The sequence below is a fragment of the Coregonus lavaretus genome (genome assembly GCF_964263955.1).
Source record: "Coregonus lavaretus genome assembly, chromosome: 3".
NCBI classification, from domain to species: domain Eukaryota; kingdom Metazoa; phylum Chordata; class Actinopteri; order Salmoniformes; family Salmonidae; genus Coregonus; species Coregonus lavaretus.
The window spans coordinates 29,805,663-29,823,506 of NC_139990.1; the positions used below are offsets into that span (position 1 = coordinate 29,805,663).

Here is a 17,844-nt window from a genome sequence, read left to right on the forward strand (position 1 = left end):
AAAGGCTCCACTGTTGACCATTTGAGTAAGTTAATCAATCAAACATGATACTACCTGAATATTCTCCTTAGAGGTCTTCACTTTTTGACCCGTTCCGAAGTGGACCTGGGGATTTCCCACCCGGACCTGATATACATTAATAAAAATTAATATAGAGACCCATTTCGAACAGACCCGAGGACAACTAGACCCCTTCCGTATAGACCTGGTCGAATCCAGACCCGGTCCAATCCGAGTGAGGGAAGCAGCAGAAAAGTCATTTTTTAAAAGCTACTTTATTAACCGGAGCTGATAAAGCGCTAGAGGGAGAGGGGTGCCCGCTCTAGCATGCGGGGGAGGGGCCGTACTGTGACCAAGTGACATGGGGAGCAGGGAGGAGGGAGGGAGAGACAAGAGACAGCAACCAACCAAGCCAACATGCGCTATAGTAGACCTATAGCTGTCATAGCTAGGTTATTTATCATCAAATATGATTACGTAGAACCGGTCTTGGATTGCATCAAACCGGGAGAAGATAGTTAAGCTAGCTAGCTAGGCTAACTGAGGCTGCAGTGCATGCGCTTTCTCATCCTACAACTCCATCCAGAATATTAAGGAGCAGCCTGCCTACCTGTTGGCTCTTGGTAGTTGTAGCCTATCCTCTCCTTTTTTAACTTTTTTAATTCTGTCATTTTAATTCCATCTTCCATTGATTAGATATCTCCTAACTTTTTCCTCACGGTGCGAGGCTCTTTGACTGTAGCCTATTGCTGCTTTGATGACTTATAATTGGCCAACAACAAGCTACACGTGCCACGCTCCACTCTCATGAAAAGCAAGAGCAGCAGTATTAATGATACACTTTCTCTCTCTCTCTACTGCAGCAGTCTCCTTCGGATCTGTATGGGCCCTTGCGGACAAGTCAGTTAAAATTACACATACCCGAGACAATTATATCAGATCCGACCCAAACCTGTGACATTATTTAGAATTCTGGATCGGGTCTCGGGTATTTGGGTACACGTGGATCCGTGAAGAACTCTAATTCTCCTAGCAAATTACCCATCTGGACAACAGTTGGGTAGAGAGGGATTATGTCTTTGATGTCTGGATCTAAGGGTGTGGATTGCTTGATTGTGAGGTTAGATTGATCCCAAGTGATCTTAAATGGAGAATTCTGAAGAATCCAATTGATCCTCAATGATTGTGAGAAAAACATTGCGAGTGATAGTCCGACACAATGGAACAAACGTATAGTGATCATGTTGATCCTCTCACAAATCAAATTCTATATATTATATTGTTCCTCATTTCTCTGTGTTAGTTAAGAAACAACGATTAGTGACCAGATACTGTAGGTGGGCAGTGACTCTGAATTAGCATCCTGCTGAGGTTGCAGTCTGATTGTGCTGCTGATTATCCCTCTGCTTCTGTGCTTCATTCAGGAAGAGGGCTGCATCCCCTTGAGAATGATGCCCCTCTTTTCTCCAGTCAGAAATAACATTAGCATCTAATTTGGAACCCATCTCAGAGCATAGTCCATCTCATGGCCATTTGGGAGCAGAGCTTTACAATATCGTGCCCAGGTTACTGAGCGAGTCACATGGTCACCATGTATTTGTAATGTGTGCCAAGTACTAGTAAAAGATGCTATACACAGCATGTTGGGAATGTTGACTCTCATATTTACTTAGACAACAGTAGGCCACATTAAATTGCCAATTGGGCCGGATCTGGCTCACGGACCACCAGTTATAGACCGTTATAGAATATTCCATTGATAAGGATGTGTTGCTCATTGCATGTAGGGACTTATTGCACATGTGGAGGGTAACCAGAGACTCCTGAGACATTCAGTAGTCTTTACCCAGAAGACACACATACAGCTGTGTCTGAAGGTTTTACCTAGGAGATCTACATTCTCCCCGTCTATCTCCAGCTCACAGCCAGCCCAGCTCTTACTGTAAAACACATGTAGGTTCGCTGACTGGAGCCATTTGGAGAGAGTTGGGAAAGTTAGGTTAATTTGCTGTTTTTGTGCCCCTGTCCTCACCTTCTGCTGCTCCACAGAGCAGTAATTAGCATGGTTTTGGTTCAAACGCAAAAAGGGACAGAGCCCGCAGGGGGGTGTGTGTGTGTGCACTCTAAGTCCCCATTCATCAAAGCGGTGGTTGACTGTGCCAGGCCATAGATTAATCTGCCTGCCGCCCCACACTGAGGGAGGTCTGCACTCCCCCTGCCCATTAATCTAACGCCTGGTCGTGGGATGTGTGTGTGTGCGCGCTGTAGGTTTGTATCTGTAGACTTATGAATATGGAGATAGATAGATAGATAGATATATATATCTCAGCAAAAAAAGAAACGTCCCTTTTTCAGGACCCTGTCTTTCAAAGATAATTTGTAAAAATCCAAATAACTTCACAGATCTTCATTGTAAAGGGTTTAAACACTGTTTCCCATGCTTGTTCAATGAACCATAAACAATTAATGAACATGCACCTTTGGAACGCTCGTTAAGACACTAACAGCTTACAGACGGTAGGCAATAAAGGTCACAGTTATGAAAACTTAGGACACTAAAGAGGCCTTTCTACTGACTCTGAAAAACACCAAAAGAAAGATGCCCAGGGTCCCTGCTCATCTGTGTGAACGTGCCTTATGCATGCTGCAAGGAGGCATGAGGACTTCAGATGTGGCCAGGGCAATAAATTGCAATGTCCGTACTGTGAGACGCCTAAGACAGCGCTACAGGGAGACAGGACGGACAGCTGATCATCCTCGCAGTGGCAGACCACGTGTAACAACACCTGCACAGGATCAGTACATCCGAACATCACACCTGTGGGACAGGTACAGGATGGCAACAACAATTGCCCGAGTTACACCAGGAACGCACAATCCCTCCATCAGTGCTCAGACTGTCCGCAATAGGCTGAGAGAGGCTGGACTGAGGGCCAGATACTGACTGTTACTTTTGATTTTGACCCCCCCTTTTTTCAGGGACACATTATTCAATTTCTGTTAGTCACATGTCTGTGGAACTTGTTCAGTTTATGTCTCAATAAACACAGTTGACAGTGAGAGGACGTTTCTTTTTTTGCTGAGTGTGTGTATATGTGTGTGTATGTATGTATGTATGTATGTGTGTGTGTATATATATATATATATATATATATATATATATATATATATATATTATACTTACTGTATTTTATAGCATCGGTACCTTTTTATAGGGGGGAGTAGTCATTTCAAAAGTAACTAATATTTGGGTGAGAAGGAGGCAGTGCCTCATTCCCAGGCAGGTTTGGGGTAATGATATAGAGGGGCGGACAGTGCGAGAGGGCAGAGCTAACACTGCCAGGCTACAGGGGAGACTAACTGGAGAGTGGGAGTGAAATTTAAATCCAATCAATATTGTGCAACTGAAGAGGCAGAAGTGCCTTAAATAATTTTCTCTGTCAATTGGCCAAAGATAAGTGGATACAGGAGATGAAGTAAAAAGGAGCTTTGTGTTCTGGCAACATCACAGACCGGGTCTAGAGGAGAGGAAATTATTACACTTATTCAGATAGAAACAGAAGCCCTCTTACCTTAGCTGGGGTTGAGTCAGAGAGAGTGCTGTGTGTGTGTGTGTGTGTGTGTGTGTGTGTGCGTGTGCGCATTAGGGATGGGCACGGTTAATCGAATATGCGGATATCCGAACAGATGTTAGTATTTGATTACTTGAGTGTTCATTTTTGGAGAGAAACAATTGTAGGCCAATTTTAACAATGGAAAAAGCTTTGTCTAAATTAAATTATCCTTGTGACATTTTTACATAAAACGACAACTTTTGAATGTAGTTTTTATAAAACGGTGTGTTGAGCTACTGATGAGCATTTAGCCGTCCAGGCTGCCCTTACATCGGTATGCTATTTTCCCCACTTCAAATAGCAATTACATGCGCTCACCTACCAGAGTTTCCCCTAGACCTGAAACGGCTCAATGCAAAACACCCGTTTTGGAAGTGGAAACCCTTCTATCATGGCAAAAGTCTGACTTCTCTTTCGCTGTTGCTGACAAATTACCAGAGAAAAGCACCCTGACATGATAACTGACATGATATTATTCGAAAAGTAACATAACCACTCTCCAAATAAACAGTTACCTGCCTTGATGTGACCCATTAGGAAATAGCTACTCCAACCCCACCACTGTCCCAATGGCCCTCCATTTTGTAGACACTGTGCTTTGTCTTAGCACTCCACTCAACCCCAAGCTGTCTATTCAGTCCTGTACAAGTCTTCTCTTTCTCTACACTCTTCCTCTTTTCTCACTTTTTATGTTCTCTTATTTTCAAATCCACTCCCAGTCCCTCTCAACCTTCTCTCTCTCTCCACCTCCTCTCCTCTTAAGGCGTTCTCCCCTCATCCTCTACTCCTCTCTGCTCTCTCCGCCCGGCCATGCTACACTGCTCTGTGTATTAATTGTGGTTTGATAAATTCCCTGCTGTGGCTTCGTGGGATTGTGGAGTCAATGACTCAGAACTGCAGTGGAGAGAAAAGTCTGGACTCCTCACAGAGGCGTTTCGCCCGGCTGCTACTGGAAGGAGAGGAGAGGCGCTATGTTGGCACCGCCGCCAAGAAACTGGCAGCTTGGCTCCAAATTGCTCTAATCTCGAGGCATCTTAGAACTGCACAATGGTGGACAGCTTATCTCCTTTAACTCTGAGCTGTTGATGACTAAAGATGCTTTATTATAGCAGTTGTTTAGTCATTAATTGTCAATCAATTGTCCCATTTTAACGATCAACCAAATTAGCAAAGTAATTTCATTTTAAAACTACACATTCTCTAGTATAGGCTACTTATTGTAATGAACAATATTAGCAAAATGCCTACGATAAGTGATCGGTATGGTCGGGTATTGATAATTTCCGGTTTATCGTCCCAGCTCTACGATGCTGTCAGCTTTATACCACCAACACACAGCCTACTGTAGCTTGTCTAAGTGCTCTCTTTGTGTGGTAAAGTCATGGTTGCATAAGCCCTAAAACTGTAACAAATCACCAAAAGTGACTTTCACAAGACATTATAGCTTACAATGCTTTCACACAACACCCTTTTGTCATTTTTGCTATCTCGAATAATGAGCCGTGTCAAAGATAAAGTAAATATACAAAGTCGTTAAGTAACAAATCATTATGAAAATCTAGGGTGCGTAATGAGGCAGTAAGTACAGTACTGTTGGAGGAGTGGATGGGAGGAAGGAGCTCGGGGGGTGAAAGGGAGCATGTGACAGTCACACCACCATAGCTATGCTGTGAGACCATAAACCAGGGAAAGTTAACGGGCTGCCAGCCAATCAGGAGGAGCGATCCGGAGCCCCGAGTCATTAGGGTAAACGAGCGAGGGGCTCTACAGGGGTCGGGCTAATGCATAGTAATTCTATCTAGCTCCCCAATCCCGCACACTGCCACAATGGCCTTCCATAACGAGCGTAATTAATTAGACTGTACTTTCTCAACTGTGTTTTTATCACCATACTTCTAAGAAATTATATTAAAGAAGATTAAATTAGGGATTTTAAAATCAAGAGACCCAGAAGAAGGTGCATATGGGTGAAAGAAGATTAATAATTATGTTAAGTGTGTAATGTCGCGAGATGAAGATATTCCTTGAAAGTGGGTCATCGTTGGCTGCTCGACGCTACCTGCTAGCATACCCGTGCAGAAATTTAATAACATGTATTGAATGGATAGACTAGAGCAGAGATCATCAACTAGATTCAGCCGCAGGCTACAAATTATTATTTTGAGTGGATGGTCGGGGGGCCGGAACATAATTACAAATTATTTGTAGACTGCAAATTGACCGCAAGAAGCCCAAACAGATATAATATTTGATTGAAACATAATAATTTCAAACCTTGCATACATTTGTATATGATCACGTCTCTCTATTAAGCGTGGAAATACTTAGGAACAGATTTCCCAAATTAAAATCACTTGGAGCTGATTTCCTGGTGTTTTTACAGTTGATGTCCAAAAACTTTTTGCTCAGAAAACTTGTGGGGGAGGGGCAAATAAAACCACCTGGGGAACCGTGGACTAGTGAATTATCTATTCGTGGTTTGAGAATAGTCCCCTTGATGAGATCTACACATAATGGAAATGTTAAATGGGATATTTCATGGATTAATATCTTGTGCTGCTTATTGTATGTAGCAAAGTTGAATGCAGTTGAAGGCAGCATTCAGAGAGACAGTCCTTTTGGTCAGTTATGCTTTAGTTCACCTTGAGGTGCTTCAGAGATTTTAAGTGTGTTCCTATTCCAAACAATTTATCAATTTCATTAAAAATATATTGTTACTTATGGTGTTTGTTTTGGGTGGGAGAGACTCCTCATCAGTCTGTTTATCTCATGAGGAGGGGTTGGTTTGAACCTTTCTTTCGCTCTCTCTCTCCCTCTTTCCATCCAGGACGGGCTCTGATGAGATTGACGGACAGGAAGCTGGAGCGAATGGGCATCATGCAGGAGGGCCAACGGCAGTACATCCTCCAGCAGGTCCTGCAGCTCCGTGTCAGAGAGGAAGTCCGGACCCTGCAACTACTCACGCAAGGTATAGCTCTCACCATGGTAGTGTTTCCCTATATAGTGCACTGCTTTTGACCAACAGTAGGAATATAATGAATAGGGTGCCATTTGCGATGCACCTCATAACACCCCTGTCATTGGCCATGATAGAGGCTGTTTGACTAGCGACCAGCTTTATAATGATAGCCTGTGAAATGATAGGCCATTTCACTCACCCGATTACATGGGCGTGTGGCTTTACATTCAATTAGTTTAAATTGTTCTCTCAGCGAAAGCCAGCCACCTGTACCAATCAACACTACAGCCAATTTATGTGTGTATTTCTGGGCCCTACTCTCTACAGTCTGTCTCCCCATATCAGATCATCGTCCAATCCCAACACTGAGTAATTTACCCCCTACCCCCTCAGATCCAGTCATTCTTAGCGATTCGTCTCTCCTCAGAATCACTCGCACTGACACACCCACATCACCACCGGCAACTGGAATCAGCATCATCCCCACCAAGTTGTCTCTTGCTCTCAACAGACTGCTTTTGCTCAGGGGCGAAACCCAAATACTGTGAAACCGTTCTCGTCTTGATTTCCGGGGAAACAGTTGGAGTTATGGGGTTTCTCTTTGATGTCCCTTTCTTATTGCCACTCTCTTCTCTCTCTTGCCACTTGTTTTGGCCTTGCGGTGTTGACGAGCAGAGAGAGGGGGAGGGAGAGGGAAATAGAGATACCAGTGGATAGGCTGGAACAGACTAGGGCCCCGGGCAAATCCACTGTAGGTGCTACTGCTGGGAAAGAAGGGAGAAAAAGAGGGGGAGAGGCGCCTCTTGTGTCCCTAGAAAGGCTGAAGCTTGTGCTACTAGAAATACTGCTGGAAGAGGAGTAGTGCGAATCAGAACAGTGAGGGAAGAAAGGAGTGAGAGCAGAAGAGAGAAATGGGGATTGGTGTGAAGAGGAGGAAGTGTGAAAGAAGAGATTGAGGGAAGGAGATGGACAGGAGAACTAGCTTTAGTGCATATACTGCGGAAAGTGCTTGGTGGGTCAATTGTGGGGAAAGCAAACACTGAAGGAGGATGACAAGATGATAGGAGAGGGAGAGAGCCTGAAACAGAGGAGAGCTAGCATACTTCAGACACCTTTGGAAAAAAAAGTGTGGGAAGGCTAACAGCTGGAAAGGACCTAATGGTGAGGGAAGTTGAGAAAAATGACAAAAGTGACAAGATTTTTTTGTGAGGAGAGGAGATCGCTGGTGTAGTGATTAACCTTTAAGGCGCAGTGGGCCCTGGGAGGAAAATGGATTTCCATCTTTCTTCCTCTCATCGTCTCCACACCAGAGGGAAGATTCTGAAAGATTCTCTACTTTTTATCAACAAAAAGGGAGAGTTGTCCTTTCGCTAAACAATAATACTCAAGTTAGGTAGAGAGGCTTTTTAGACTGCTGAGCACAGTTTGATAAAGCGTGATAAAGTGGCGTTGTTTGCCAAAATGGACAGTTCCATTGCATATACTTTCATATAACATAGTTTGTTCATGGATGTTCAAAATGTATCCAAGCCTGAACTCTTTACTATCAATCTCATGAAAGAAGTTGTGCACAAATTCCAACTACATCAGTTACTGCCAAATCATATTAATGAATACTGTACTGAAAGAGGAAGGTGGGTTGCAACAACCGCTGCTCCACTTGTGACTGGATACTGTATTGTTTTGGCATTGCTAGAGCGTATTTATTAGTCTGATAGTGTATGCCATCTTGACTTTCTACTTTTCTTCTACGTCTGTATCCATGGATACGAGTCAAATACTTAGTTAAGACAGTGTACTAATGGTCAACAAAATAATCTTGCCAGTTGCTTGGTAATGAATTATAGCTTGTTAACCTTCTTGACAAGCAACAATAAAGGAAAACCAAAATCAGTTTACACTGAACACAAATATAAATGCAACCATTCTTAAGACTGCTGAACAATTAATCAAATGGCCACCCGGACTACTTACATTGACACCACCCTCCCCCCCTTTGTTTTTACACTGCTGCTACTCGCTGTTTATTATCTATGCATAGTCACACTACCCCTACCTACATGTACAAATTACCTCGACTAACCTGTACCCCCGCACATTGACCCGGTACCCCCTGTATATAGCCTTGTTATTGTTATTTTATTGTGTTACTTTTATTTTATTTTTTACTTTAGTTTATTTAGTAAATATTTTCTTAACTCTATTTCTTGAACTGCGTTGTTGGTTAAGGGCTTGTAAGTAAGCATTTCACGGTAAGTTCCACACCTGTTGTATTCAGCGCATGTGACAAATAACATTTGATTTGATTCAAAGATTTTACTGAGTTACAGTTCCTTTAAGGAAATCAGTCAATTGAAATACATTCATTAGGCCCTTATCTATGGGATTCACATGACTGGGAATACAGATATGCATCTGTTGGTTACAGATACCAGAGCATCTCAAACATGCTCAATGGGTGACATGTCTGGTGAGTATGCAGACCATGGAAGAACTGGGACCTTTTCAGCTTTCAAGAATTGTGTACAGATCCTTGCTACATGGGGCCATGCATTATCATTCTGAAACATGAGGTGATGGCAGCAGATGAATGGCATGACAATGGGCCTCAGGATCTCGTCATGGTATCTCTGCATTCAAATTGCCATCTATAAAATGCAATTGTGTTCATTGTCCTTAACTTATGCCTGCCCATACCATAACCCCACCGCCACCATGGGGAATTATGTTCACAACGTTGACATCAGCAAACCGCTCACCCACACAACGCCATACCACCAGGCTCCTTGATGAATGAACTCTCCCTGTTCTATGGCCTCAAATAGGAATGTCTTCGCTTGGTGATCTTTAGTGAACAGTGTTGCTTGGTGGTCTTTATTGAATGTAGAGTCTTTGCTTTGTGATCTTTAGTGATAAAAAAATACAATATATTACTCAAACCACCTTCCGGGCCCTCTTACTCCGGAGTAAAGACATTCTATTCACTAAAGACTCCAAGGAAAGACACTACCCACCGAAGACTCCTTTGGAGTAAAGACTAAGGAGTCTTCGGTGGGTAGTGTCTTTCCTTGGAGTCTTTAGTGAATAGAATGTCTTTACTCCGGAGTAAGAGGCTGAACTGAGTGGCCTCATTATCTGAGCTCTCTGCTCGGCAGGCTGCTGTCCTCTGTGGAGTTACCAGCCATGAAAACTCCTCAGTCTCTTTCTCTCTCTCTCTCTCTCTCTCTCTCTCCCTGGAAGGTCAAATTATTTTATTTTTTCATAATTTCCTGTCAGCGAGATCCCCCAAAGAACCCTATCTGCACCGGAACGTCGGCAAGATATGATTAAGGCGAAGAAAAGGTTAAATGCCTTTAGATATAATTCTTACCTATAAGACAGAAGCTGAGCGGCATAATATCACTATTTAATTCAATCCTCAGTTCGGTTACTCCCTATTTTAAACGTGAAACACAATGTGGATGCCTTAGGTGGCACTACATATTAGGTACCAATCGTGGCTCATATTCGAAAGGTTAGGTGTCATTATGTAGCAAAGTAACGTGGCAACATTGTTTGTGAAATTGCCTCTCAGAGCCCTCGCTCATTAGTCGCTAACGTCTGAAAGCTCAGCTACCCACGGTGAAAGACAATGTAGCTACACAGCCCACATGCTAATAAATGTTATGAAATACAGGAAATCATTATTTCTCTCTTTTGTGAAGGCACAGACTCCATTTACTCCATTTATTTGCATCGCATTGAGAGAGGCCTCTAATGAAGCTACATCAGCCGCCCCACAGTTAGTTGGTATTGAGTGGGAAATGTAGCCCAGGTGTTTTGAAACGAGCCTGGAACAAAACACTGTGGCATTTGAAAAGAATAGTTCTACCTTTGATACCCTCCGGCGACAATTCCCCTCAATATGGAGTAAAGGCTCCCTGCTTACCAATTAGAGCCACTGTTCTCCCTCACAAATACCTCAGACCGAACTGCGAGTGTGCGGCGGCCATTTTCTTTCTTTCTCCTTTTGTTTCCCTGCCTACTCGCATAGAGGGAGTTGAAGAACGTGAAGGTTAGCCGCCAAAGCACGTCTGGTTTTATCCAGGGAGAAGCAGGGAATAGAAGAATACAACAAAACCTTCTAACCCGCGCTCTCTCTCTCGCTCAAGGATGTCAGGGCAGTAGGGCAGTGAAGCATGAACAACACGTGCAGATCTGTTAATGAAGCTGAAGGAGAGAGGGCACCGCTGTAGAATTCAAAAGATGGAATACCCAGAGCAGAGATGGCATGCAGGTAGAATAGCCAGAGGCACTGATGGTACTGTAGTCATACGTGAGGCTCTCTGCAGCATCACCTTTGAACCTGGTAGAAGCACAGAGATATTTCAAACAGACTCACTGTCAAGGCAGTGCTACGATTCTGATCTCTTATCTGATGCTATAGACTCTAGAGGTAAAGGCTTTATTAGTTTAATGTCCTACAAGGGACCTTTGCAGAGAGCATGGACATTGACTTTATTCGAAAATGAGTTTATCAGAAGTGTCGTGAACGTAGTAGACTATTATTACAGATTAACTTTTCAAACTGTTACTCTGCAAATCTATGCGTTGAACTTTACAACAATAATGACCCGGCAGGTTGATTTTAAAACTGCAAAAAAGCTTGATAGTTTTTATTTTTTTAATAATCTGGTCGTGGCGGTTGAAGGTTCACCGCATGGAGCCACATTCATCAGTTTACGGCGAAATGAAGAGCATTAAAAAGGCATCGTCCTGCCCTAGCTGGTTCCACTCAGTCTGTAGACAGCCGTCCCCGACCACCACCGGCCACTCAGGAGTCAAGACGCCTGCCCGCCCAGGCAGTGAGGCACATGAAGTCAGCTTCCCAGCATTCACTTATGATCTAGCCAACCTGGATCAATACCTAAGCAGCACACTTTACTGTTACACCACCAGCTGAGGCCAGCCATTACATATCCCTGGGCTCTGGCTGCTGGCTCCAACCCTATATGGAGGGTTGCTATAGGTCACTATTGTGGAGTGGTGAGGAAGAGGAGGAGCTCCGCAGACCCTTAGTGTCCGGAAGTCATTTAGCCATTCATTGTAGTCATTGCGTGTCAATTACGTTGTTCCTGGATTACTCATTAAATTAATAAAGTCAGATTTAAACAACAAATACGATAGTCAGTTGAAAAAGGTTTAAGGGTACAAGACTGTGTACATACAGTATTTGTATTTATTATGGATCCCCATTAGCTGCTGCCAAGGCAGCAGCTACTCTTCCTGGGGTCCAGCCAATTTAAGGCAGTTATAAATTTTTAAAAACATTACAACACATTCCAACATATTAAGTGTGTGCCCTCAGGCCTCTACTCTACTACCACATGTCTATAACACAAAATCCATGTGTACGTGTGTGTGTATAGTGCGTATGTTATCGTGTGTTTGTATGCATGTCTATGTTTGTGTTTATTCACAGTCCCCGCTGTTCCATAAGGTGTATTTGTATCTGTTTTTGAAATCGAATTTTACTGCTGGCATGAGTTACTTGATGTGGAATAGAGTTCCATGTAGTCATGACTCTATGTAGTACTGTGCGCCTCCCATAGTCTGTTCTTGACTTGGGGACTATGAAGAGCCCTCTGGTGGCATGTCTTATGGGGTATGCATGGGTGTCCGAGCTGTGTGCCAGTAGTTCAAACAGACAGCTCGGTGCATTCAACATGTCAATACCTCTCACAAATACAAGTAGTGATGAAGTCAATCTCTCCTCCACTTTGAGCCAGGAGAGATTGACATGCATATTATTAATGTTTGCTCTCTGTGTACATCCAAGGGCCAGCCGTGCTGTCCTGTTCTGAGCCAATTGCAATTTTCCTAAGTCCCTCTTTGTGGCCCCTGACCACACGACTGAACAGTAGTTCAGGTGCGACAAAACTAGGGCCTGTAGGACCTGCCTTGTTGATAGTGCTGTTAAGAATGCAGAGCAGCGCTTTATTATAGACAGACTTCTCCCCATTCTAGCTACTGTTGTATCAATATGTTTTGACCATGACAGTTTACAATCCAGGGTTACTCCAAGCAATTTAGTCTCCTCAACTTGCTCAATTTCCACATTATTCATTACAAGATTTAGTTGAGGTTTAGTGAATAAATTGTCCCAAATACAATGCTTTTAGTTTTTGAAATATTTAGGACTAACTTATTCCTTGCCACCCATTCTGAAACTAACTGCAGCTCTTTGTTAAGTGTTGCTGTCATTTCAGTCGCTGTGGTAGCTGACGTGTATAGTGTTGTGTCATCCGAATACATGCAAGCCAGTGGCATGTCGTTAGTAAAGATTGAAAAAAGTAATGGGCCTAGACAGATGCCCTGGGGAATTCCTGATTTTACCTGGATTTTGTTGGAGAGGCTTCCATTAAAGAACACCCTCTGTGTTCTGTTAGACAGGTAACTCTTTATCCACAATATAGCAGGGGGTGAAAAGCAATAACACATACTTTTTTCCAGCAACAGAGTATGATCGATAATGTCAAAAGCCGCACTGAAGTCTAACAAAACAGCCCCCACAATATTTTTATCATCAATTTCTCTCAGCCAATCATCAGTCATTTGTGTAAGTGCTGTGCTTGTTGAATGGCCTTCCCAAACACAATATTTTCCAAAAGTTTACTAAGGGTTGGTAACAGGCTGATTGGTTGACTATTTGAGCCAGCAAAGGGGGCTTTACTATTCTTAGGTAGGGTAATAACTTTTGCTTCCCTCCAGGACTGAGGGCACACACTTTCTAGTAGGCTTAAATTGAAGATATGTCAAATAGGAGTGGCAATATCGTCAGCTATTATCCTCAGTCATTTTCCATCCAAGTTGTCAGACCCCGGTGGCTTGTCATTGTTGATCAACAATAATATTTTTTTCACCTCTTCCCACTTACTTTACGGAATTCAAAATTACAATGCTTGTGTTTCATAATTTGGTCAGATATACTTGGATGTGTTGTGTCAACGTTTGTTGCTGGCATGTCATGCCTAAGTTTGCTAATCTTGCCATTGAAAAAAATCATTAAAGTAGTTGGCAATATCAGTGGGTTTTGTGATGAATGAGCCATCTGATTCAATGAATGATGGAGCAGAGTTTGCCTTTTTGCCCAACATTTCATTTAAGGTGCTCCAAAGTGTTTTACTGTAATTCTTTGTCATTTATCTTTGTTTCATAGTGTAGTTTCTTATTTTTATTCAGTTTAGTCACATGATTTCTCAATTTGCAGTACGTTTGCCAATCGGTTGTACAGCCAGACCTATTTGCCATCTCTTTGCCTCATTTACATTTGACATTTTAGTCATTTAGCAGACGCTCTTATCCAGAGCGACTTAGTTAGTGAGTCCATACATTTTCATACTGGCCCCCCGTGGGAATCGAACCCACAACCCTGGCGTTGCAAGCGCCATGCTCTACCAACTGAGCTACACGGGACTTATCCCTCTCAACCATACCATTTTTCAATTCCTCATCAATCCACTGGGATTTAACCGTTTTTACAGTAATTTCTTAATGGGTGCATTAAGATAAGCAATTTCATAAATGTGTCAAGTGCAGCGTCTGGTTGCTCATCATTACACACCACGGACCAACAAATACTCTTCACAGCAACAACATAGGAATCACTACAAAACTTATTGTGTATGACCTCTTATATACAATATTAGCCTTACCTAGATATGGCTACTATATTGTGATCACTACATCCGATGAATTTGGATACTGCTTTCAAACACATTTCTGTTATTAGTAAAGATATGATCAATACATGTTGATGATTTCATTCCTGCACTGTTTGTAACTAGGTTGATTGATAACCTGAACCAGGTTGCAGGCACTAGTTACAGTTTGAAGCTTTCTCTTGAGTCGGCAGGCTGATGAAAGCCAGTCAATATTTAAATCACCCAGAAAGTATACCTCTCTATTGAAATCACATATATTATCAAGCATTTCACACGTTATCCAGATACTGACTGTTAGCACTTGGTGGTTCATAGGCATATGATTACTGCATACAATAGCTGTAGGATCAGCAGAGGCATTCCGGGCAGTAAGAGGGACATAAATTAGGTTATTTACATTGTGTCTTCCAACGCCCCGAGGATAATGTACATTTCCTGACGCATTATACAGTGAGGGGAAAAAAGTATTTGATCCCCTGCTGATTTTGTACGTTTGCCCACTGACAAAGACATGATCAGTCTATAATTTTAATGGTAGGTTTATTTGAACAGTGAGAGACAGAATAACAACAAAAAAATCCAGAAAAACGCATGTCAAAAATGTTATAAATTGATTTGCATTTTAATGAGGGAAATAAGTATTTGACCCCTCTGCAAAACATGACTTAGTACTTGGCGGCAAAACCCTTGTTGGCAATCACAGAGGTCAGACGTTTCTTGTAGTTGGCCACCAGGTTTGCACATATCTCAGGAGGGATTTTGTCCCACTCCTCTTTGCAGATCTTCTCCAAGTCATTAGGTTTCGAGGCTGACGTTTGGCAACTCAAACCTTCAGCTCCCTCCACATATTTTCTATGGGATTAAGGTCTGGAGACTGGCTAGGCCACTCCAGGACCTTAATGTGCTTCTTCTTGAGCCACTCCTTTGTTGCCTTGGACGTGTGTTTTGGGTCATTGTCATGCTGGAATACCCATCCACGACCCATTTTCAATGCCCTGGCTGAGGGAAGGAGGTTCTCACCCAAGATTTGACGGTACATGGCCCTGTCCATCGTCCCTTTTGATGCGGTGAAGTTGTCCTGTTCCCTTAGCAGAAAAACACCCCCAAAGCATAATGTTTCCACCTCCATGTTTGACGGTGGGGATGGTGTTCTTGGGGTCATAGGCAGCATTCCTCCTCCTCCAAACACGGCGAGTTGAGTTGATGCCAAAGAGCTCGATTTTGGTCTCATCTGACCACAACACTTTCACCCAGTTCTCCTCTGAATCATTCAGATGTTCATTGGCAAACTTCAGACGGCCCTTTATGTGCTTTCTTGAGCAGGGGGACCTTGCAGGCACTGCATGATTTCAGTCCTTCATGGCATAGTGTGTTACCAATTGTTTTCTTGGTGACTATGGTCCCAGCTGCCTTGAGATCATTGACAAGATCCTCCTGTGTAGTTCTGGGCTGATTCCTCACCGTTCTCATGATCATTGCAACTCCACGAGGTGAGATCTTGCATGGAGCCCCAGGACGAGGGAGATTGACAGTTATTTTGTTTTTTCTTTTTGCGAATAATCGCACCAACTGTTGTCACCTTCTCACCAAGCTGCTTGGCGATGGTCTTGTAGCCCATTCCAGCCTTGTGTAGGTCTACAATCTTGTCCCTGACATCCTTGGAGAGCTCTTTGGTCTTGGCCATGGTGGAGAGTTTGGAATCTGATTGATTGCTTCTGTGGACAGGTGTGTTTTTATACAGGTAACAAGCTGAGATTAGGAGCACTCCCTTTAAGAGTGTGCTCCTAATCTCAGCTCGTTACCTGTATAAAAGACATCTGGGAGCCAGAAATCTTTCTGATTGAGAGGGGGTCATACTTATTTCCCTCATTAAAATGCAAATCAATTCATAACATTTTTGACATGCGTTTTTCTGGATTTTTTTTATTTTTATTCTCTCTCATTGTTCAAATAAACATACCATTAAAATTATAGACTGATCATTTCTTTGTCAGTGGGCAAACGTACAAAATCGGCAGGGGATCAAATACTTTTTTCCCTCACTGTAACTCAGCGACACAAATGTAGGGATTAAATGAGCTGGACTTGGGTCATTGATATGTCATTGTCTCAACGCAGCCTTATAATGCTGTTAAAGGATCCAGGAACCCAAATTATTTGGGTGGATCCCATCCTCCTTATAATACGAGCTTTGTTTCCAGAAGGTATCAAAATTGTCAATAAATGTGACACCCAGAGAGCTGCAATAGTCTCGTAGCCAGTTATGGAGGGCTAAAAGTCTGCTGAACCGTTCAATGCCACGATTTAGGGAGGGCAGAGGGCCAGATATTATGGGGCGTTTGTTGGTGTCAAGTAGAGACCCAATCAGTTCTTTAAAATCCATCTTCAGCTGTTCTGAGCTGCCCTTCGTGATGTAATTTGACCCCACATGAACCATGACAGTATCAACTCCCGGTGACTGACTCTCCGCCTCGGGAAGCAACATGATGATATCCTGAACTTTTGCCTCAGGAAATCACAAAGTCTTTGCCCCAGGTACAGCCAAATGCCTCACCATCAAACTCCCTATCACAATTGCCGGAATGATCCGGCCTCTGCCGTGTCTGGAAGCAGATTGCGAGGCCAGAGCCACAGAACTCACCTGAGAAGAGGGCTGCTGAGACGCCGGCTGCGTGTAGGCCACAACCGCCAAAGGGACAGAGCTCTGTTCCAGAGAGCACGGCCCAGCAGAAGGGGGCTGCGGTGGTCCAGGCTGTGCCCAGGCAGTTGATTGACTAGGACAGGGAGAGGTAGCTGGAGGGGCATCCACAGCCATGGAGGGAACACCCAAGGCCCCGGCAGAAGACAGCTGGTACATGGGCTCAAAGCGATTTGAAAGTCTTAAATCCGGATGCGGGGGAAGAAGGCAGGCGTGCCGAGAACGATTCTTCTTCTTTCTGGTTCCGACACGCATCCATTTACGCTCACCTGGAGTCGAACAGTGAGCAGATATTTTCTGGCTCAAGCTAGTAGAGGGGTGCAGTGGCGGAAATTGATCATAGTCCAGGAAGGTCCCATTATGAGCCTCTTGGATGTTTTTGATAGGAATCATTTAAAGATGCCGATAGTCTCATAGAATCCTTATTCAGTTTAAGGCGCTTGGTCAAATGTTTTATTTCTTCATGAAGAGTTAATAATCATTTCTTTAGCTGCATCAAGTTCAATACATTTTTCACAAATGAAGGTATCCATCAGCCCTTTCCCCGTGACAACAACGAACATGTCGCATATTATACATTTAAAAGCTTGCGAATGAGCTTTCACTGCTGCACGCCGACAATCCAAGGGAACAAACATTTGGCGGCTCCTCCGGGGACTTAGATGCTCCCTCTGGCTGTGTTGGGAAAATCAGTACACATCCCAATTAGCGAAGCGGGGAGAGGCTGTCCGTTGTCACAGTTCCAAGACCAGTCAGAAATGTCCAGCTTAACCCTACTACAATGACGCTAGTGGATCTCAAAACTGAACTTGGATCTGCGTTAAGTAGCAATGATATCCTTCTTCATGTCATCTCGAACCAGTCATGACT

At 43.3% G+C, this 17,844-nt stretch overlaps 1 protein-coding gene across 1 annotated transcript in view; it reads left to right on the forward strand.

Annotated features, from left to right (window-relative positions):
• The window catches only part of LOC311107041 (sterile alpha motif domain-containing protein 12-like), a gene marked incomplete at both ends in the record, with an annotated part of 65,231 nt that extends 48,177 nt beyond the window's left edge, over nt 1-17,054 (forward strand). The window contains 2 exons of the mRNA XM_084149496.1: nt 6,442-6,599; nt 16,890-17,054. Coding sequence (XP_084005622.1) covers nt 6,442-6,599; nt 16,890-17,054 — 323 coding nt within the window. The remainder of the gene's footprint in view (nt 1-6,441; nt 6,600-16,889) is intronic.
• Between the last annotated feature and the right edge of the window lie 790 nt (nt 17,055-17,844).